Raw genomic sequence first — 24,829 nt, 5'->3', positions numbered from 1 at the left:
TGCGTTTTTTATTGCGAAGTATTTGTGGAGCAAATAGAACTTGAATATAAAGGAATTTTACTTTGGTTTCATGTGACTAGGTAATTGGTCTCAGTATTAGCACTATTCTGACACACCAGTCCAGAAGCATGTTGCACTTCCGAATGTGCTGTCTTAGACATTAAACTGAAGCCCTGTCTGCTCTCTCAGGTGGACATAATAGATCCCAAGGCACTATTTTGAAAAACAGCATGAGTCCTGACCAATATCTGTCCCTCAACTATCATTGTTAAAACAGATTACCCTGGTTGTTAATCATTGCTGTTTGTGGGAGCATGGTGCGAAGGTATTGGCTTCTGGGTTTCATACACTTCAGCAGTGAATTGCACTTCAGAAGTACTTCATTTACTGTAAAACATTTTTGAGGCATCTTCAGTTTATGAAAGGAGATAAATAAATGCAGACCTTTCTGTTTTTACGATATTGACTTTACGTGCCTCTTTTATGTTAGATTCACCTGTGTCGAGTCAACAGATAACTAGTTATTTGTTCAACCCAAATTGTTTCACCAATTTTAATTTGGTTTACAGAAGCGACAGTTCTTATTGTTTTTTGTGTTATTTGCCACATTTTAATTATTACAGTTGTTTATTTAGTGCCAGTTCCTAATTGCTACAACATTCCGTTACTGTATCAGAATCATTCTGATTAATTGGGTATTCTAATAAAGAAACCTAGCACGCAGTGAATGTTTAAGGGTTGAATATCTCATGTGATTGATTTATTGATAATGTCAGCATGTTAGAACCCATTTATTAAATGAAATGCAGTACAAAGTGCATTGGACATTATGCTCATTATTATTTTAAACACAACATGAAATCTTAAACTATAATCTTTTAAATCAGAAAACAGGACGCACTGGATTTGCCTATACTGTGTAAAGGTCAATTTGTTATTTCTCTGCCAGTTATTTATCCTTTAGATAAAAGATTTATTTAATTCATCCAGAGAATGTGGATATCTATGGCAAGGCCAGCATCCATTGCCCAAATCCCAGTACACTTGAGAAGGTAGTGTTGAGTCTTGAACACAATCACGTGCTCGATTCTTTGCCCATATCAGAGGGCTGTTAAAAGTCAACTGCATTCCTGCAGGTCACAAAAAAGGTCAGACTGGGTAAGGACGGCAGATTTCCTTCTCTAAAGGATTAAGGAATATTGGTGCACCAGATAGGTTTTTAACAGCAATCCAATAATTCCGTTTTTACTATTATCAATTACCAGTTTTTAAAATCCCAGATTTACTGAATTCAGTGAATTTAAATTGCCAGTTGTTATGGTGGGGGTTGATTTCATGTCTTACTATCGTTAGTTCATGCTAAAAGCAAAATACTATTGATACATAAAATCCGAAATGTAAAGAGAAAATGTTAGAAATGCTCAGCAGGCCTAGCAGGATCTACGAAGAGGGAAACAGAGTGAGTGTTTTAGGTCAATAACTTTCATCCGAGCTAGGCAAATGGCATTTCCAACTTTTCCCAGCTGTAATAAAAGGTCATTGATCTGAAATGTTAACTTGTTTCTTTCTCCGTAGATCGTGCTGAGTATTTCCAGCATTTTCCATTTTATTTCGTTAGTTGATGTTTCCTAGTTACTAATACAGCAACGTAACTGCTACCTTACCATAGCCATAATAAATGACTAAAATATATATTTGAAAATCAAGTGATGTGATACTGTTTTGTGAGAGGCTGTACACCTCTTCATTTGATGTCACATGAAATAGTTTAGATTTTTAGCCACCTCATATAGTTAAGTAGAGAGGGGTTTTTCTTTTTGTTTGGAGAGACTCATTATCCTGTGCCAAAATTAATAAAAGTTGGGAAACAAAACTCAATGTATTTATGGCCTCATAAAGATCATTGAACTGATTTGAAATTGCGGTTCTGTCATTCAAATGTTATTTTCAGTCGTGTTTGTAAAATTAGGAGAAATTACCCATGGTTGAATGATAGCCTTTTTCTAAGTGCAAGCTTCCTCCTGCAAACGTTCTGACTTTCATTTCCGTGCAATTGAAATAGTCTGGAAAAACTAAGAACATTTTTCAGAAATTACCAGGAGAAAATATGAAAGAGAATAACACTTAATTTGTGAAAGACCTTTTTATTCAAAAGTTTGCATGATCTGTTCTAGATTACACAATTTGAATGTTATCCTTCAATAAAATAAAAATCTTACGTTGTCTCGTAAAACTTGAGTATTGACTTCGGGGATTGTGTTAATGAGGCAAATATAATAATTATTTAAATCTATTTTGATCCAAACTTATGAATAGTTTGTTCTTATAGACCTGATTGAGTAAACATCCTAAATGTCCATTTTTCAAACATTTATATTTTCCAAACTTGAGTATAACACTAATGCCTAGACTGTTCAGTTAATTTAAGTTGTTTGTTTTGCATGAAGTGTGATATACTTTGATTTTGTTTGGGTTAGTAAAAAGAGATACTTTCGTTATTTTGATTTGGGAATCAGAATAAGACAGCTGATATTTGTTTAAGATGATGCTTAAAAAGTGAAGTAGAAGACTGCTCTCACACTCGAGTTCCTCAGTTAGGAATAATAATTCGGGAAAGGTATTGAAAGTGAATGACAATTCTGACAAGGGGGTAATACATGGAGGTTGGGAAACATTAAGTGCACAGAGGAATTGTGCACTATCTTAATTTGAAATAGAACTAAACAAATTGTTTTAACTTTAATGTTGGGAAATAAAAATGTAGATGTATGGAGTTTAAATTACGTTTGTTATTTTTATTAATGTCCTTTCTTAATAAAATAAGCAGCAGTATTTGTTCAATTAAGTATAAATAACCCTGCTTAATAATTAATTGAAGATAAAAATTGTAAGTTAACTAAATTTGTTATCTCAACTAATGGATGATTTTTATAATGAATGAAATTAAGGAACAAAAGAAGATGCAATTACATCTATAGTCTGCAGGCAAAAATAGTGGTAAAAATCTGGAGGAACAAATTTGCAAGGAAATTACAAAGAGATACAAAAATTATAGTGTACTTATACTGGGGGACTCTAATTATTCAAATACGAACCAGGGTAGTAGTACAAAGAACAACCCAGCATGGGAAACAGGCCCTTCGGCCCAACAAGCCCACGCCGCCGCATCACCCTACACCTATTCTACCCTGCGTATCTACAAATAGAACCCCTGACTTAGCCAGATTCAGGGGAGAATAGTGTCAATTTGGTGAAACCAATCAGCCTAAGAGCACATCTTTGGGGTGTAGTAGTGTAGAGGCAGAGAGGGTCAAGAGTTCTTCAAATGTGTTCAGGAAAATTTTCTTATGTTACCAATCCTATGAGGAAGGACGCATTTCTGGATCTGCTGTTTAGAACTGAAATGGATTAAGTGTCAGTTTGAAAAAAATTTGGGACTCTGATCACTGTATCATAAGGTTTAGGCTGACTGTAGAAAAGGACAAAGAACGATGCAGAGTGAGAAAAATTAACTGGAAAACCAACTTCAATTGGATAAGGACAAATCTGGGACAAATAAATTGGAGTCAAAGGTTAGCAGGAGAAGTAGTAGCTGATCAATGGGCTACCTTCAAAGAAGAGATAATTTAGGCACCATAAATGTATGGTATCTCGAAAGTGAAAGGTAAGGCAAACAAATCCAGAGCCCCCGAGATGACAAAAGAGTTACAAATTTAGATAAACAACTTAAAAGACCATCAACTTGTTGACAGTCAAAAGATATTCATTACTATAATCACAGATCACCTATGGTTTTCATGCCGTACATAATCAGAAATATTATTATTTGATAAATGCTACCATCAATTATGTGGAACTGCGGTATGAATTGGCTGTGGATTCTGAAATGTCACACATTGAGTTATAAATGCCTAAGTGCAGTAATTTGTCATGATATTTTTGCAAAACCCAAAGCAAAACACCACCCAAGCTTAATAATGTGTCACCAGAAAGCTTTGTGAATTTGATGCATTTTTTCACTTAACAAAATGTATCATTCTAATTGGAGTAAGGGTCAGGCATTATAAAAGGTCGTAATAAATTCACCAAGGGGCAAGTGCAAATTGTAATGAGCGAGTGAAAATTAACTGTGTGTGTGTGAACAAAATATCCTTGCTTTTGTAAGATCATTTGTAAGCTGGTGGTTGCTATATTCAATAGAAGCAATTTCATCCATTATATGTTCAGGTAAAACACATTGTGAATATTTAAAGTAATTACATAAAGGCTTTTCCATTCTTCATTACAAAAGTAAAACAGAAACCAGAGCTCTTTGAATCCTTTTATTTTAAATTTAATCCAGTTGAATCATTGTCTTAAGTTCTGAAGTTGTTGTCCAGTTTGTCAAAGTCAAATTGCTGGAAAATTGAACTCATTTCCTTGTTGTCAGTTTTCCTAGTGGCATTTTTGATATCAAGAAGCATTGTTATAGAAACGTGATATGATCCAAATATATTATCTGAATGTCCTTCAATATAACTAGTCCATCAATTGAACCAGAAAAAAGTTATATCTAAAATTTCTATTTTCAACATCAATGACTACTGTAATTTGACTGAGTGTTGAATATTATGAAATATTTTGGTAGTTTCTTTGTGAAAAATAAATGTGACAATCTTTCTCAAAATTTTTCAAGTACGAGATGAGTATAAAATATTAGATTTTGCCTGTCGTTCATGATAACTACAGAGTTTCACATTAAGAATCAAATTTGTCATTGAAAATATTTAGCAAATGTTAACATCTTATTTTGTGACTGTTGGTTACTGGGTTATGTTTTTGTCACTGCCACAAGAAGTAAGGATTTTTTCCCAATACATCACAAAAATTGTAAGCTTCAGGAATTCTCCCCCTGTTCATATGGTGTTGCCTGTAATTATTTTTATATTGAATATCTGGATTAACTTCTACTTGATTTTGTAACTTGGTAGAGATGCATAAAGTGAAAATGGACAGTTAAACTCCCTTTGCCTAGAATTGAAACAGAATAAATCCTTTCCTTCTGTATCCAACAATGATGAGATATATATCCAAGTAAGTAGGTCATTCAATTTCTGTCATTGCAGGCCTTTAGAGAGGCATGGCTTTGTGAATGAAAAATCGTGGCTCTCGAATTTGATTTGAGTATTTTTGAAGGAGTAACCAAAAAGGTAGATGAGAGCAGTGCAATTGATGTTGTCTACTGGACATTAGCAAAGCCTTTGACAAGTTACTATGTAAGGCTAAATCTCATGGGATCCAGGGTGAAGTGGCCAATTGGATACAAAATTTGTTTGATGACAGAAGACAGTGGGTGGTTGTAGAGGGTTGCTCTTCAAACTGGAGGCCTGTTACCAGCAGTGTGCTTCAGGATTGGATGAGAATTTAGGAGGCATGGTTAGTAAGTTTGCAGATTACAACAAAATTGGTGGCATGGTGGACAGTGAAGAAGATTATCTAGGATTGCAACAAGATCTTGAATAATTGGGCCACTGGGCCAATGAGTGGCAGATGGAGTTTAATTTAGATAAATGTAAGGTGATGCATTTTGGTAGATTGAATCACAGCAAGACCTACTTAGTTAATGGCAGGGCATTGGGAAGAGTTATAGAACAAAGAGATCTAGGGATACAGCTTCATAACTCCTTGAAAGTGGAGTCACGGATGGACAGAGTGGTGAAGATGGCATTTGTCATGCTTGGTTTCATTGGTCAGAACATTGAAATTAGGAATTGGGACTTCAGCGGAAATTGCACTCTTGTTCTGTTTCTTTCAGACGATGTTCAACATCAACTCTAAAAACAAACACACATTCTTCAATTTTTGATCCACTTCTCAAGCGGATTCAAATTTGATTTTATTAAGTTGAAAGTTTAAAAATAATTATTTGCTATTATGGAGATATGCTAAGTTGTAATTGGTCATTATTATATTGAATTATGATTTATGAAATGATAACTTGCCTTTTGTTCTTATCATTGTATATTTTAATGTTAATTCACACACAAATTGGACAATAATCTCCAACTGGAACCAAATTAATATTTTACATATATTTAGTACATCTTTCTGACATTTATATACAATGCCCCAGATTATAAATCCCAAAATCCCTTAGATTTCATTAACTGCTTTGTTAACCTATCCTGCCACCTTCAAAGATTTGTGCAGAAGCCCCTCAAGTTTGTTGTTTCTTATGTCCCCTTTAATATTGACCCATTTAACATGTACTTTTTCCCTTATTCTTCCTATCCAAATGTATCATTTCATGTTTCTGCGTTGAGTTTCATCTGCCATGTGTCTGCCCATTCCAGTATCCTGTGTTCTCTTGAATTTTTGCTATATTTCTCACTCCTTGCTACCTTTCTAAATTTAGTATAATTTTCAAAGATGTGCCCTGAAGCCCCAAGTATTGAACCGTGGAAACAACAGTATAACTCTCTCCAACCTGAAAAACAGCTCTTGTTTTCTATTCCTTAGCAATTTGTCCATACCGCTACTGCCCCTTCTATCTCATGGGCTAACAAGCCTAATATGTGGTATTTTATCAAACATCTTTTGGAAGTCCATGTACAATGTTGAAAGGACAGGCTTCATCCACCTTTTCTGCAATTTCTGAAAACTTGGTTAGTCAAACAAATGAGTGCTGGCTCTCCTTTATAAGTTCATGCTTATCCACATGACTGTTAAATCTTTTCCCAAATTATAATTTCTAAATGCTCTCCCACCACCAACATTAACCTGTCTGGCCTATTGTACCCAGTCTTTTCCTTCCTTTTTTTGAACAAGGGTGTAATATTTGCAGTCCTCTGACAAGATAACAAAGGAAAATTGGGCTGTACAATTTTCAGCCCTCTGTCAACAATCTAGAATGCATTCCACCTGGGACATGCAACTTATCCACTTTAATTACTTCCACCCTTTCTAATAATTCTTCTTTTTATTTATTTCAATTAAAGCAAATCTGAATTACTTCATGTACAAAAGAGGCCCCAAAGTAGTCTTTGTTATTAAATATGTCATTGCAGGAATTTTACAAAAGCTGGAATTTAGTGGGTTATTGAATAATTTAAAAAATGGCTGTGACTGTGATCTTTAAGCTGCTGTTGCTGCATTTTTTTAAAATGTGGTTTAAAAACTCAACAAAAGCCAACAAGAATGTTAAAGCCTCAGAACCAACCAAGCACATTGATGTCAATGAGAGGAAATTTTAAAAAATCTAAAAGGACCTTCTTAACTGATTTTTGTCAATGCGTGTGCATTTCATGAAGCAATTGCAAGTTTTGAAGTAGAAGCCTAAAGATGTGATCCCGTTCATAACATTCGTAGAAATGGGGCATGCACTCAATTTATAGAATCTGTAAAAATGTACGCTATTTTATCGTCACTTACCTATCATCATGTCAACACAACAAACCATATTGAATATCCCAAGCATCCCTTGCAGGATAGCTGAAAAGCTTTTCTGGACCCTAGTTGCTTGCACTGTTCTATGCTCATTAATTAGGCAGCTGAGATTTTTGAGAATTTTATTTAACTATCTCATGCTCCTCAGTACCGTCTCTTGATTAATTCATATATTTGCAGTCTTCTTCTTGATCATGTTTGAGCAACAAGTATTGAACATGATTTGAAGTCAACTGAACTGAAAACTTGCTTCTATGTGTATATTTCACAGCCTTAGCTAAGCAATAGAGAAGATCAGAAACGAGTAATTAGTATGCAGATTAAGATGAGCGTTTTCCACAACCAACTGAAAGATTGAATTGCTTTCTCTTACTCATTTATATATCTTTCATGATGGTGGAACCACTTTTTGCTACAATGCAAAATAAACTTGTCTCGAGGTCAGTGGACCGAAACTACAATTTGTATTTTTCTGATCAATTTTTAAATAGCTTTCGTGTGACCTCTGTTTTGGGTTATAATTGTGTGTAGTTGATCAATATCAAATTGTTGTTTGCTTTATAACAGCAATCTTAGAATATGTTGAGAGAAAAAAAAATTAAAGCCTGAATAATCCAACAATGACGATGTCAGCTATGGCTCATTTCTTACTGCAGTGCCTGAGCACAAAAAGAGCTGGCAATTTAGTACAGTCCTGTAAAAGTACTGAACTGTTGAAAATGCAAAAACTCCATTGGGCTGCTCATGAGACAGTAAAAGATTTTTTGGTTTGGAAGAAGAGCAGGGAAGTTTTATCTCTGGTGACCTGGCAAGTATTCTCAATCAATATTACAACTAAAAACATTGTTGATCTGCTCATTATCACATTATTATTTGTGGAGGTTTGCTGTCCACAAATTAGCTGCTGTGTTTCCATTTTACAACAGTGTTGTCACATCAAAGTACTTCATTGGCTGTGAAGTGCTTGGAGACATCTGGTGACTTAGAGAAGTCTGCAAAAATGGAGGCCATTTTTCATCATAATGGCCATGGACTATTTATTGAGTTTCCAGTGATGCAGTGGCAGCTACTTCACCCTTTTCAGATATATTATCAAATCATTTGCACAAAATCTTTAATACTATGATCTAAAACAAATTATCTATTTTTCTAATGCTTGCCAAATATATTAAAGACTTTCTGTGTAGCCATTTGTGTCATATTTGATATTTTTGAAGCTGGGTGCAGCACTTTTCAGCTGCCACTAGATGTCTTCAGCACACTTCAAAATACTTTGCACAATTTCTGCTTACTGGAAATTTATTAATATTATGGCAGTAACCTATTTAAGATTCTTTTGGTGTCTTGCATACCTGTGTGCAGCTTTACTTCAAGTACATGTATCTCATAGTTTGATCTTTATGGTTACTGGGAACATAGGAAGTCTTTTATATCAATTTTTTTTTTGCAGCACTATAAATAAGTTTGCATTTGGTAAATGTGTCACAAATAGTAACATTTCTCTATAAGATCTTGCCCAAAAATCTCAAAGACGGAAAGTTCTATTTTTAAAAAGTAACTGGTAGTTTTCTTTGTCCTTTAAATAGCCACATTTCCTGCACAATGTACAATTATCTTTTTTCATGGCATTTACAACTGCACTTCCAAAATCCCAATGGTCTCGTCTTTGGTGTATCATTTGTTACAATGTGCATGTGGCCATCAAATTGCCCTTGTCGCTTGAGTATAGCAACATGTTTTCTGCTGCAGGTCTATGATGTACAGATTTAACTGGTCTTTTCAACCATCCCAAACCTGATGGGATCAAATCAGACCTTACCAGTCCTCCATTCACCTTCGTTAAATTGACAGTTACTTCAGTAATGCCTCGGAGACCAGTGGTATACCTAGCTAATTTCTTACATTGCTATCTTCCCTTTACACACCCCCCACTTCCCAACCCGTTCTCTTAGTCGTCAACTCCAACAAATACTAAAATCAAGACCATCCATTCATCTGTCTCCTCTGCTTCTTACTAATCCAATCACCAGCCAAGATGAATGTATGCCAACCACCCATCAGCCCTCCCCCCCACCCCCCGCCAAATCCTGAACCCGTTCTTTCTCAAGACATTGTCTCTCTTTATGCAATCTTATCTAACAGCTCCACCTATACCCATTAAAACTGAATCATTTATTATTCAAGCTTCCCAAGTCCCCATGCCAGCTGACATTTTAACTGATTCTCTTTCGTCAGCGATTCTACAGCTTTGTCAGGTGAGTTACTGTGTTCTCAACCTTGATATTAATCCAACCCTAAACTGAGTTCCTGACCCCATTTTCTGTTCATTATAAAAACTTTCTACGTCCCAGGACTGACAATTCTAATAAAGCCATGGTCCATCATCCATCTACTATAGCTCATGCTTAACTCTGATGCCTGTATTTTATCTGCACCAACTCCCAGCTGCACATCATTATTATTAAATTACATTCTCCCAAGTTCCCATTGTCATGTTTAAATCCCTTCATGGCCTGACCCCTCCCTATCTTGTGACTGCCACTCACCTTACAGCCAATACCCTTGCCCCAGGAACACAGTTTCTCTTGACTTTGGCCTTTTGTCTTTTCCCTGCATCCCCCCACTCCACCCTTGGTGGATATGCCTTCAATTGCCTTGATCCCACATAGAATTTCCTAACTACTTCAGCCTCTTACCTACTTTTCTTCCTTCAAACTCACCTTTTCAAACAAACATTTGGTCATTCCCTGTCTGTGGTATCTAGAACATGGAAAAACTACAGCACAAACAGGCTCTTCAGCCCACACGTTGCGCCAGTCATATCTCTACCTACTAGGCTTACCTATAACCCTCAATCCTATTAAGTCCCATGTACTCATCCAGAAGTCTCTTAAAAGACCCTATCGAATTTGCCTCCACCACCACCGACGGTAGCCGATTCCACTCACACCCCACCCTCTGAGTGAAAAACTTACCCCTGACATCTCCTTTGTACCTACTCCCCAGCACCTTAAACCTGTGTCCTCTTGTGACAGCCATTTCAGCCCTGGGAAAAAGCCTCTGAGAATCCACCTGATCAATACCTCTCAACATGTTATACACCTCTATCAGGTCACCTCTCATCCTTCATCTCTCCAAGGAGAAAAGACCGAGCTCTCTCAACATATCCTCATAAGGCATGCCACCCAATCCAGGCAACATCCTTGTAAGCCTCCTCTGCACCCTTTCTATGACTTCCACATCCTTCCTGTAATGAGGCAACCAGAACTGAGCACAGTACTCCAAGTGGGGTCTGACCAAGGTCTTATAAAGCTGCAGCATTATCTCCTGACTCCTAAACTCAGTTCCTCGATTGGTGAAGGCCAGTACGCCATGCACCGCCTTAACCACATCCTGGTCCTTTGGCTCAGATTTAGTCTTCCAAATTATGCATTTGTAAGCACTTTGCAACATTTTTTATACATTGAGGCTGCTTATATAAACACATTGTTATTACCTTTTAGAAATTAAATTTCTATGCTATAATATTATTCCCTTACTGGGTACTCTGCAACAAGTGGCTCACCACCTTCAATGCCTTTCCACCATCTACAAAGCTCAAGGATGTGATGGAATACTCACCATTCGCTTGGATAGGTGCAGCCACAGCAACGTTCAAGAAGATCGGCACCGCCCAGGAGAGGACAGTTCAATTGATTGGCACACCGTCACTGGATTCAATATTCACCCATCCACCACCGGGTTACTGTGGCTGCACTATGTATGACCTACAGGATTCACTGCAGATACTCACTAAGGGCACTTCAACAGCACCTCCCTCCTCTATGACCTCTACCATGAAAAAGAAGAATAGCAATGTTGTATGAATAAAAAACTGGATAAAAGGGGAATGAGGAAATGAAGTTGTATGAACATCATCTCCACACTCCCCTTCAAGTCATGCACTATCCTGACTTGCTATTTTCCTTACTGTCTCTGGGCCATCATTCTGAAATCTCTCATTGTGGAAATGCCATCACCACAAAGACTTCAAGGGTTGCAAAGAAAGACTCAGGTTGCCTAGAAGTGGACAATCAGTGTAGTCTTTCCCATACCCCCAGATCAGATTAAAATATATTCAAGAACTCAAATTTGTTTTCTTTTGAGAGCTAGAGGTTTGAGTTCCAATCTGTTCCCAGATATTAATACAAGAACACAGTTTTAGCTTTTGTTGGAAGGTTTTTTGAGTATACAACAGAGAAAAGGAGCTCCTTAATTAGCGTTTCTATCCTCAGAACCATTTATTTTCCATACCTTTCCTGAAGAATTACCCAGTTTTCTAACCATCTCAAATTACACAAAATATTCGCCAAACATCGTTGAGATACAGCAGGAGGGGAAATATAACTTTTTTTAGTATTTTATTAAATTTAAGACATTAAATAAAATCACTTGTGAATAAATCTTTCTTTGAGATAAGTTGACATGTTTGCACTGGGGTCAGTAAAGCTTTAATGCCGAACTTGGATATTGAAGCTGCAATAGTCAGGCTGGCCTGGACTATAGTCAATTACCATTTGTTCAAATTGCTGTTTATTGGCAACTTGATTTTGAGAAGAACAATATATGTAGCACCACACTGACAACTGCCTTAGTAAAATCGACAGATCCGTGGAGAAATTTGACTGAAGAAATGTATTTCTGGGGATGGAGGAAATTAAAACAAATAAGTATCTTAAAATTCAACAAATCCACCATGGATGGTAATGCAAATAACAAACATCATGAAAAACAGCTAAGTAAAAGATTTGGAGCAAAGAAGAACAGTTACTTGTATTTTAAAGATGTTTTGAAAACTGTGGGTAAATAAAATTGTATTGCAAATATATCAAAGACCTTGTATTCTTTAAACTGTGTCATTTTTACTTCTTAGTTACAATAGGTATTACCTCCTAAAATCTATTAAATTACAATAATTGATTTTGCATTGCTGAAACCATGATAAATGTCAAAAATCACACTTACAAATCATAAGAAATAGTTTGGGATTTTTAATATAACTATTGGTAACTAAAGGCTTTTAAACTGAACATTAATCATTTGAAGCTATTTCAGAGCCTTTATATCAGCAATATATGAGGGGCTGAGTGCAGTGAAGGCAGAACAGCATGGTTAACCTTAAACATTGGCAATTTTAAATCACCACTGCTATACTTCTCTTGCATTAAAGTCTGGAAAATAATGATACAGCAAAGCATAGACAGTAGGCATGCCTGATATCACTAGTTCTATGCCTCCAAAATTGAAAGTTCCCCACCCCAGTTTATTCTAAATGAGGCCTAACCGAGGTCTTATACAAGGAGGGTACAGTACTTTTTGTCCTTATACAAGATGGGGATGTACATTTATTATCTAGCAATGCATCCTAGCAATCTTAACACATAGTCCTTCATCATGCTATACAGTCTTTTGACCTTGCAACTTGCAAAGCATAAACATGGTTGATCTGAGCAATATGCTTGAGGCCTTCAATCCCAGGACCATTCCTGTATAGCATCTAGATTTGCTAATATTCAAATTTTCTTATCCAATATCATATCCCCGTCCAGATCTTTGTATCATAAACTTGCAGGCAGTTCTCCTATAGCTTTCAACTGACAAAGATGAAGAAGAAAACTGGGTCTTGTTACCCAGCAGGAGTTCACTCTTAACCAGTCCTTATGCCAAACCACTGTCATCAATATCAATTGTGCCTACAGGAATAAACCAATTCCTTATCTGGCCCAAAATATGCTAACTTATACTTTTATCAAATACCCTAAGAAACTTTACTTCATTCACAATGAATTTCATATGCCACCTGTCTATCTATCCTCCCAATATGTTTATACCTGATTGAAGTATTTTAAACTGCACCTTGTTGTTTGTCAATGTAGGAGCATAAGAAATAGGAGTATTCATTTGGCCCCTCAAGCCTGCTCTGCCATTCATTAAGATCATGGCTGATCTTATTGTGGTCTTGGCTCCATTTTCTTCTCTGCCCTCCATAACTCATGACTCCATTTTTACGTCATCAGATTTCAGTATAATTCTTTCTCTATGTTTGTCTAAATTATCATTTACAATCAGCTTTTGAAATGTGCTCACCATTGTAGGAACTCTACTCTGAGCTAAGTTTCCAACAACATATCTTCTCCATTACAAAGACAGTCTATTTCCACATTTGTAACGTTGCACATCTCTGTCTTTGCCCCAGCTTGTCTGCTACTGAAACCCTCAACCATGGTTTTATCAACTCCTAACTTAACTATTCTAATAAAACAAAAAGCAGGTCAGACAATACATGTGGTGGGAGAAATAGTTAATGTTCCAGGTCATTGACTCGTTGTCAGAATTGGAAAGAGTTAGCGATATATGTTTTTACCAATTATGAAGCAGAGAAATCGGAGGCAAGAAATTAACAAAATGCAAGGCAGGATAAATATATTATAAGGGATGATTGTGCAAAGTAAAAGGCACAATTTGACAGATAAAATAAAAAATATATCTCGGGCTGTAGATGCAAAACAATATCAATAGTTGCTTACTGAAGAAAATGGCGACATAGGTTATGAAATGAAACTTTTGAACTCAGTATTGGATCCAGGAGTCTATTACCTGCTAATTGAATGATGAGGTGCTGTTCCTTGAACATCAATGGAACAATGTAGGAGACCATTTGGGGCAGCACGATGGCACAGTGGTTAGCACTGCTGCCTCACAGTGCCAGGGACCTGGGTTCAATTCCAGACTTGAGTCATTGTCTGTGTGGAGTTTGCACATTCTCCTCATGTATGTCTGGGTCTCCTCCCACATTTTAAAGATGTGCAAGTTAAAGTCAATTTAGCATGGCCAATCAACCTATTAGGGGAATTAACAAAGCAATAATGCGGGACTTACGGGAATAGGGCCTGTGTTGTGGTTGGGGCAAACTCGATGGGCCAGATGACCTCCTCCTGCAGTGTAGAGACTCTATGATTCTATTCTATAATTCTACCAAGGCCAGAGAGGGCGTGGGTGAAAAATCAAACTAACATAAAACTGGAAACTTGGGGATATGCTTATGAACTGAACTGAGGAATTCTACAAAGCAGTCACTGCATTGTGAACAGCAAATTAAATCTACTAAATGGTATGAAGTAGAAGTAAGTCATTGTTTGCTCTGGGAGGCAAAAAGGAAGGTATTGCATCACACGCACATTCATGGCAAGTTGCTGGCAAAGGTGGCGCTGTTTTTGTTAGCCATGATGTTGAGATGCCAGCGTTGGACTGGATTAAGGACAGTAGGAAGTCTCACAGCACCGGGTTAAAGTCCAACAGGTTTATTTGGCAGCACTAGCTTTCAGAGACTCAATCTCCTTCATCAGGTGAAGGAACTTGGTGTTGTGAGACTTACTACTGTTTTTGTTGGCAGACTTTTACCTTGCAAAGGCTGATTGCAACTCACTGATGACTCTTACCTTCTCCCTGGATCATAACCCCCATCAAGGTTGTCATAATCCACTGTGGACATTTTCTGTCTCTCTCTAATCTTATGTCTCACAATTTTGCATAGCTGCTTATATGTCTTTCCCAAGATCCACAAACAGGACTTCCTTAGTGTACTTATTGTTTCAGGTGCATCTTGCCCACGGACTTGTTTTCTTCTGATCTCAAATCGATTTTTTTCCTCTTCTTTGATCTCTTTTCAGCTACATCTGCAACTTTTACAACATCTTCCACCATTCCTTGCCCTCATTGTTCCCTTTTTCACCATATATGTCTAATCCTTCACCTCCATTCCCCTAAAATCTCTGCTTCCTCCTTGAATGGAACCCAACCATCAATCTTTAGCATATGTGGAGCATTCTTTATTCATGTCCTACTCATGTCCCCATCCCCATTTCTTTTTCCAGTACATTGACACTGTTGCCTTTTCAGAATGGAAAATTTTATCAATTTTAACCCACAAGTAGTTTTATTTCTGACTTCCCTCAGTCTTTTTGACTCTGGAAAAAGACTTGTTCAATTCCACCAAAAGCCAACTGACTCCCATAGATACCTTGACTACACTTGCTCTTATCACATCTACTGTCAGGTATTGAGCCATTTTTCATCTACTTTGCATCTGTCCTGACAGTGACAACTTGAGATTTGTCTTTCTATTTCTTCAGTCCAGATTCTCCTCCACCATGGTCTCACAGCTCTCAACTGTGCTCATTCCATTCCATGTACTTCTGTTCCTCCTGCTCTCCCTCCCAGAATAATGTTGGCGTTCCCCTTACATTCACCTCCCACCCTACCAGCTTCCATATTCAATGGATCATTCCTTGCCATTATTACCACATGCTGTGTGATGCAATCACCAAACACATCTTATCCTCATCTCCGCTTTCAGTATTCTAAAGGGATGGTATTATAGTGCCCTGATCCTTAAACACAAGCCCCTCCCCTCTACCACCACCTAACCCAACTGTCCAAACCCTAGACAAGTTATTTACGCGTCTTTCAATTTAGTATCCTGCTGCTTTTTCTTGAGGGGCACCAAATGCAGATCAGACCAGTTTGTTGAATGTCACTGTCAGTCAGCAGAGAGGATTTCACTTTGTTACCTTAATTTTCCATCCCATTCTTGCATTGACCTCTCTGATGTCAATCTTCTAGTTCCAGTAGAACTGAATGTGAGCTTGAGGAATAACATTTCATTTTTTGATAGTTGCTTTGGCGTCATCTGGATTCGAACATCGAGTTCAGCAATTTCAGTTCATAACCTCTGTCCCCATTTTTCGAATAGCAGCACCTGTTGGTGGTGATTCTGCCAGTTCCTTCTGGACTGATCTTCTGTTTCTGTACTTGCCCCAATACAATCTCCTTTGAACTATCGTCCTTTTAGTCATTTAATTTCTCCTGTCTCTCAACCTATGACAGACTCCTAATCACCCATCCTAACATCTCCTCTTTGTTAGAAACATAGAAACTAGAAACAGAAGCAGATCGTTCGGCCCTTTGAACCTGCTCCAGCATTCATCTTAATTTTGGCTGATCACTGAATTCAATATGTCCATTCCCCCCTTCCTCCCATATCCCTTGATTCCTTTAACCCCAAGATCTATGTCTATAGTGTTGTTCCCCCAACCTTTCCCATATCTACTGTTGAAACCTATTAAATGTCTTATCTTTTTCCAATTCTGACAGAAACCCTCATTGACCTGAAACATCAGCTTTGTTCTCTCTCAACACATGTTATCTGACCTGCTGAATATTTCTAGCATTCACCGTTTTTATTTCAGATTTCCGGCAACTGCTGAATTTTGGTTTTGTATTAACCCTCAATTATTTCAAATTTCTTCGGCTGTCTTCCCACTTACTCCACCGTAAACTTAAACTCATCCACAACTTGGCACCAAATCCTAATCAAAAATCATCCATAATTTTGCTGACCTCCAAGAGGTCATGATTTGCCAAGACTTTGATTTTAAAATTCTCATGTATATTAAAATCCTTTTAAACCTTTCCTCATCCTATCTCTGTGACTGACAACTTGCTAATAATCGTGTTCCTTCCGCTGAAGCATCTCATGAGGTTCTCACTTTCTTTGCCATCACTGTTAGTTATGCTTTTAGTCATAAAGCCCAAAGCTTTGGTGTTCTCTCTCTAAACATCTCTGCCTTTAACACCCTCCTGAAAAATTTTTTAACCGACATGCTGATCACCCATCCTAGTATCTCTATTTGGCTCAGTATCAATTTTTGTCTGATTATACATGTGGGATGTGTTTCTTTGATAAAGGCAGGCTGTTAATGTTGTTGACTGCTGGGATGTGACTTATACCCTTTTTCCACTAGGAGTAACATCAATTACCGTTCATTTCCTATCTACAAACCAATTTTCAATCTATTTTGCTACAATTCCTCATACCATGTGACCTAATTTAATACAAGAAACCACCAGACATTTTATCAAACACCTTTTGAAAATCAACATACAAAGCATGTATTGCATTCTTCGATCTATCTAATCAGTCCCATCCTCGTTTTTCAAAAAAAAATCCTGCACTCAAATATTGCCTTCCAAGAACACTTTCAGATCTCTGGCCATGCCAAGCAGAATACCACTGCTTCAAATTTGTCCCAGTGGCCCACATGATTCATGAACTTTCAGCTATCTTCTTGGATCTTCAGGGCTTCTCTCATATCCACTTTGTTTAAAATCTGCTGATTGCGAAACCTTTATTTCTCTGCTCCTTTCCTTTAACTTAATAAGACTTATGTTTGACCCCTGCTTTAATTCCTTTACTTGGGGCTTCCTTTTGGGATCTATCCTGGTCTCCCTCTTCTGTCCCTCCCTCTGGATATCTACTTGATAATAGCATTTCATATTAGATCATCTGACCTGCCTTTCATGTGCCATTCTTCTTCTGTACAGGCATACAGGGGTGGTCCTCAGCCTGAAAAATGTAGAAAGGTAATACAGAGCATGTGCAGCCAGTTCTCAGCCAGCGCGTGCTCAAAAGGACTGAAGATCATTGGGACTTGGAATTCCCAACCTCCAAACTAAAGAGGATGAGTTTAGGTTATAGAATTCAAACATAGCAACGATTTATTAAAATCAAGTTGTTTATTGGTTGATTCATGCATTTCCAAATGATCATTACTTAATACAATAATTATGTCCATTTGTGTATTGCCATGAACAGAGAGCTTAGTGGAAAGCGTTTCACGTGTATGGGGAGAACCTGTTGTGCTGGCTGTTTAATATTAACATGTGGCAAGCTGTGGAATTTCTACTCTTTCACTTTTACCTTCCACATATCCAACCATTCCAGTACAAATGTTTTAATACATGATTTTTGAAATAATAGCTAAAAACAAAGTTTAAAGATTAAACCTTTAATACTGCATCATGTATATTCTTTGTTAATGACTGCTTGTTTGCGTGCATACTCTGTTCCTTATCGCTGCTGTGGTAACAATAGGTGTTAGATCGTTAGAATAGCACTGATTTTTTTTAGACTTCTCCGTACATATCTCATTTGCAGTATTAGATAACTATTGATGAAGTTGCTGCTCTTACAACCTCCTCAGCCAACGTGGAATGTCAGGAATATTTTTCTCTTAATGAGACATACTGTAACTATAACCCTAATTGTTTATTGAAATGGCACTTAGAAATCAGATTGTCACTGCTCTTCAGCTGGTTACCAATGTGCAAATAAAGTGCTCAGGCTTACTTCATTAATGATGCTGTTTTATTTTCCTATTTAATTTCCGTAGGTTTAAATATGCTATAATTTCTGCTCATTGTAGAAGTTTCAAGGTGAAATCCACACCAAAACATTTAATATATTTCTAAATGTTAAAACGTTGAATCTTTTCCATTATAATTTTTATGTAGTCTGAATGATCTGTATCTTGTGAGAGCTAATTCAAGTGCAGGTAAATCAGCGGAAGAATTATTTAAATTGATCTATTATTAGAAATGCACAGGTGAAAACTTAGCTTTTCGTCCCTTAAAACTATGCTTCAAATAATAAGCATCACTGTGATCACATTAAGCACCTCACATATTTACATTTTTAAAATCTTTTATCTTACTTGCCCCTAATTGAAGTGCACAGCTTAAAAGCATTGTGGTTCCTAGTATGTGTAAAGAATGATTGGCACAGTTTCTGAGCTCCACTCTTAGCTAACCTTGTGTTGATATAATGTTTAGGAACATATTTTTTAAATAATTTCTTTCATGGAAATAATTCAGGATTTAGATTTGCAGGAGATGTAACCATTTTTATTAGCAGGCCTACTGGTGACTTTTTGCTTAGTGAAGGTGTCAGAGAAATGGCACTTTCTCCAACTGGGATAATAAGTTAGTCTGGGGAAGAAACTTTGGCCAAGTAAGCAAACCTCATTCTCCAGAAATGATCAGAATTGGAAGGATAACCAGACAAAGTCAAACAAGTCCACAACATTGTCCTTAAGATTTCTGTAGTTAGATTAAGGTAAAATTTGATTACATCATTTTCTCCATATATTCAATTGCCATTTATAAAAGAAATCATAAATACTATAAATATGAATTAATTTGTAATTGGTCATCCACTTTTTTATTGTACACTAAAAGATTAGAGATGAACACATTACTTTCATAGAATCCCTACGGTGCAAAAATAGGCCAGTTGGCCCATACCAACCACAATCACACTCAGGCCGTATCCCCATAACCCCACATATTTACCCTGCTAGTCCCCTGACACTAAGGCACTTTCCCAGTCAACCTAACCTGCACATCTTTGGATTGAGAGGAAACCGGAGCACCAGGAAGAAACCCATACAGAGACTAAGAAAACATGCAGACTCCACACAGACAAGCATCCGAGGCCGGAATTGAACCTGGGTCCATGGTGCTGTGAGGCAGCAGTGCTAGCCACTGTGGCAAGCTCATGATAAAGACATTCAGATCACAAGGAATATTAATATTACTGTCACTCCCCTGAATTATACTATTCTATTATTAGGTACAGGACACTGTGCAGAAAGATATTTGGATTCTGTACAGTAGTAACCAACTGTTACTGAAATGTTATATAAGGCAAACCCAAACTTTGTAACAGATATACTTGTAGAAAGACAATGTTTGCCCATCCATACATGCATTGTTGACTGCCTCAACTGCAAAGAAGCATAGTTTTCTTCAGAAATGATTGATGAACAGAGAGTTAAGGTCTCTAGGTCAGACCCAAGAGATTGGCTGTCAGTTACTTCAGAGATGAGGAGTGAGATTTTCCAGCTTCCCAGCCACATGTTCTCTGCCGGAGGGGGTGCTTTGTTGTTTGCTGGCGGCAGGATTCTCTGGTCCTGTCAATGAGAATTCCCATTGACATCATCCCATGCCAGTGGGAATCCTGCAGACAGGGGTGTGCTGTGGCAGAACCAGAGAATTCTGCCGGCATGAATGGCCAGAGAATTCTAGACGAAATATTTTCTCTGGACACTTGAGAGCCATTAAAGGATTTGTGTGCAATTTAATTAAAATAATAAAATGAATATTTAATACATTGTATGTATATATGTTTTGAGTACTGATGGTAAATTGGAAGAATATAAAACAGGCTTGCAATTTCAAATGTTTAAAATCTGCCCCTATTTTGACTTTTTAATGATAGGCAATCTAGGCTGGTGAATGGGCCACATGAGTGGCCCTTCATAGTGGGCTGCGAGACTGAAATTGGTCTTGTTCACTAACCATAACCCCATGAATAAGATGAGTACGTTTAATACATGTCAGATATTTAATAACATGTATTAGAAAGTGGTAAAAGCAAAAGAAATATTCACGTTATGATTGGACACAGTTGGTTCCCACAGCTGTCACAGTCAATGTTGTGTGCAATCAGAACGCGCCTCACTTGCGCTTGCTTTATGTGTGCATCACTTCAGTCACACCGTTAGGAAAAAACTACATGGGATGGAAACCAGTGGAATTTGGCAATCCTGTGTATGTGTAATAGTCAACAGTCAAAATGTCTCATGGACTGCACTCAGAACCCTGATGGGCCGCATGTGGCCCCGAGGTTGCTCACCATTGCTTTACATTGGGTAGCAAAGCCTTTTAGTGCTGAGAATTCACTCATCGTTGGCAGTTCACTGTTGGTCCTAATAATAGTAGCTTGCCAGTTCCAAACGGCATTAGATTATGAAGATGATTAGGCCCTATGCCAGCAGAGAAGATTTATTTAAACAAAGAGAAAGCAGGATACCCAGAGCAGCCAATTAAATATTTTTATGTTGTATTGCATAAGATTGACAGGACAGTAGGTCCTTTTTGACTCAACAAGTCTTTGCAAGTGTTTATGCTCCCTCCATTACATACCATTTCACCAAATTGGCATCCTATTTTTTCCTCCCCTTCACTGTCTGCTATGCCACCAATCTTGGTGTCATCTGCAAACTTACTAACCGTGCCCTATAAACACTCATCCAAATCATTAATATAAATTACAAATAACAGTGGACCCAGCACCAATCCCTGAGACACACTGCTGGTCACAGGCCTCCTATTTGAAAAAAACAGCCCTCTACAATCACCCCCTATCTTCTGCTGTCAAGCCAATTTTGTACCAATTGGCTACCTCACCCTGGATCCTGTGACATTTTACCTTGTGCAACAAGCTACCGTGTGGTACTTTGTCAAACGCCTTGCTAAAATCCATGTGGACAGTGTCAACTGCATTGTTCTCATCTACCTTCTTGGTTCCCCTTCAATATTTCAGTCAAATTTGTGAGACATGATTTTCCACTCGCAAAGCCATCTGACTATTCGTAATCAGTCCTTGCCTCTCTAAATGCCTGTAGATCCTGTGTCTCAGATCACCTTCTAACAACTTACCCACTTCCAACATTAGGCTCACTGGCCTGTAGTTCCCAGGCTTTTCCTGCAGCCCGTCTTAAACCAAGGCACAACATTTGTTACTCTCCAATATTGAAACACCTCACCTGTGGCTTTCAAGGTAGATAAATCCCTGGGACGACTTAAGTTATTATCTCTCTCTGAGCAAAGTTTCTCCTGAACTTCCGAACGTAATGTAGGAAATGCTAGCAGCAAGGTTCAACAGCAGTGGTTATGGGTCAGGACACAGTGGAGAGCTCCACCATTCTTCTTCGAATGATGTCATGTGATCTCATATTCACTGAATGTACAGACTGAGCCTCTATTTAAAATCTCATCTGCACCTCCCCACAGTGCAGCACTCCCCAGTAATGCACTTAAGTGTCAGCCCAGATAGTGTGCTCAAATCTCCGGAGTGAGATGTGTATTCACAGCCTTCGCAATGTGTTACAAGTGCCAGTATGGAACTTGCATAAATTAAGTGTCAGCAAGTGAGCGAGAACTTAAGCATGCCTTGCATTTACATAGCCCCTTTTGTAGCTCCAGCACTTTACAGTCAATGCAGTAATTTTTGAAATATACTCACTATTGTTTTAGAGGAAACACCAATGTGGCATCAGCAACTGATCCTTAAGGTTCCCCTACCCAAACCCACTTTCTGCACGCCTGACACCACTGCATGGACAGGCCAGTCTCCTCTTTAACCTTGATGCCACTTTGACAAGATACAATGGTAGAAATGTATAAAACTAGTAATTAGAAATCTGACTCAAGCTTTTTAATACAAATTTATTTGAAATAAATTGTGTAGTTTGCTCAGTGTAATCCTTAAATATTTATTGATATCTCTTGTTAGACAATTTTTCATTATGAAGAAGTTTTCTTGTTTGTTTCTGTATGAAAGATCTGATTTTTCATAAGGTCAGTATGTTGCATCATTTTTGTGTATCTTTTCCTTCCTCCACAGCTCTCAGGTGGCTGCGAGTTAACAGTCGTTATCCATGATTTCTCAGCAACCAACAGCAATGAATTGAGCATTCGCCGGGGTCAGACTGTGGAGGTTTTAGAGAGGCCTCATGATAAACCCGATTGGTGCCTAGTTCGAACGACTGATCGGTCCCCTGCTGCAGAAGGAGTTGTTCCCAGCAGTGTTCTATGTATTGCACATTCACGTAGCAGTATGGAAATGGAGGGTATTTTCAACCATAAAGGTAAGATGGATATTTATGCTTCTAGTTTATATTGTGTTTCTCTTTGAACCTGAGTTACATTGGAAAAACATAATTAATTCAGAAACTGTTTGATCTATGTGAGGTGCTCTGAAGTCCAGCTACAGTCAGTCCATTTGGTGTTTGTTTGTTTGGATTGCCTGTGGAACACAATTAGCCAGACTTTTAGGGCCAGATTTTCATGCATCTGGATGTGTTGGCATGGAGGTGAGAAGTATTCGAAAATGGTGGACGGAATGGAATTCCAGAATTCTTACCTCCCATTCCCATCATGTGGAATTTTATGACTCAGGCTAGGAATGTAGGTAGCTAACCCACACACAGCAATCCCGCACTTGCCTATCTCATTGCAGGGTAGGAATTTTAGACCCCCATTGTTTTCATGGAGATAGCCTCATTTTGTTAAGAGATGTGCACAGATCCTCAGAGATGTTATGAGTCATTGAGAAGCCTAGCCTGGAATTTGACAAATACATTCAAAAGGTGTTGACAATTGTACATGTTATAATGTGAAGTCCATCCACTGAATTTTGGGGGAATAAAATTAAACAAATGGACATGTGTTCATGCAACTTCAAAAACTACTGTATGCAGTCTAATTATGAATGCTTGTTTAAGCTAAAAATTACTAATGAACTTTGCTCACCGGGTGTGTTTTACACAGTTGTAAAGACAACTGTGTGCATTGTTTGATAATTTTATGAATGTTTTGAAGAGGTTTTTGAATGGCTGATTGCACATTTGACCATTTTATGAGCATTTCAAAGACCTCCCAGTGTTAGTGTAGGGTTCGTAAGTTATGTCATAATAGACACAGGTTGAATGATTGTGGACAATTCGTAGGGCATATAGAAGGAGCATGGGAGATTTGAGGGGGTATACAGGGGACATGAGGGGTGGATAAGGGTTAGGGTGACAAACACTCATTTACAGAAATAATCCAATGTCCTAGCTTGCCAGCTTCAGCATCTGCCTGCCTCTGTTTCCACCTCGGGCCTGCTTTTAGAGATGGAAACACAATCTTCAGATCACCCCCATCTCCCCGCCATGACAGTAACATGGGTCGACGCTGTCAGGTGGGAAGCATTGTCAGGAAATGGCCCAACTCACGATTTCCACCTCAAGGATGAAAATCTGAGCCCTATTTTCATTTTTGGGAGCTCTACTCCTGTTGGTAAGACCAACTGACACAGGAATAATTTGTTGATGCGCTGGTTCACTTCTCTCCTGCTGGCATCCAATTCCAAGTTCAACATCTGCACTTAGAATCATAGAATTTACAATCAACATAGAATTTGGCCCATCGAACTTGCACTGACACAATCCCTAGGCCCTATCCCTGTAACCCCATCTGTTTACCCTACCAATTTCCCTGACACTAAGGGGCAATTTAGCATGACCAATCCATTTGACCTGCACATTTTTGTGGAGGAAACCAGAGCATCCAGAGGAAATCCATGAAGACATAGGGAGAATGTGCAAACTCCACACAGTCACCCAAGGCTGGTATTGAACCTAGTGCTGATGCCGCAGTGCCAAATTCTGTGCTATCATGCTGCCCTCAGAGACCCTGTAGAGATGGCCAAAATTTCTCCTTTTAAGCCATTCACAGTCGTGCAACTGTAGAGATAGACCAGTGTAGAATCAGTTCTATGTTCATGTAGGCTACTGACTGCTTCACTGGAGATGAGCACTTTGTCTTTCGCGCTCCTGTGAACTTCTGTATGTCTGTGTTTGGTATTGATACCAGTAACGTTGGGGAATGCAGCTAGCAAAAACTGAAGCAAGTGAATGAA

At 38.1% G+C, this 24,829-nt stretch overlaps 1 protein-coding gene across 4 annotated transcripts in view; it reads left to right on the top strand.

Moving 5' to 3' along the window:
• LOC145354025 (triple functional domain protein) overlaps positions 1 to 24,829 on the top strand; it is a 641,321-nt gene that overhangs the window by 472,266 nt on the left and 144,226 nt on the right. For all 4 annotated transcript variants that reach the window (XM_080205115.1, XM_080205124.1, XM_080205134.1 and 1 more), the window contains one exon: positions 22,772 to 23,015. In XM_080205115.1, coding sequence (XP_080061241.1) covers positions 22,772 to 23,015 — 244 coding nt within the window. The remainder of the gene's footprint in view (positions 1 to 22,771; positions 23,016 to 24,829) is intronic.

This window comes from Carcharhinus amblyrhynchos, chromosome 2, assembly GCF_965287045.1.
Source record: "Carcharhinus amblyrhynchos chromosome 2, sCarAmb.v2.hapA, whole genome shotgun sequence".
NCBI classification, from domain to species: Eukaryota; Metazoa; Chordata; class Chondrichthyes; order Carcharhiniformes; family Carcharhinidae; genus Carcharhinus; species Carcharhinus amblyrhynchos.
Note: the sequence above shows the minus strand (reverse complement) of the source record. Positions and strands in the feature narration are given on the sequence as shown.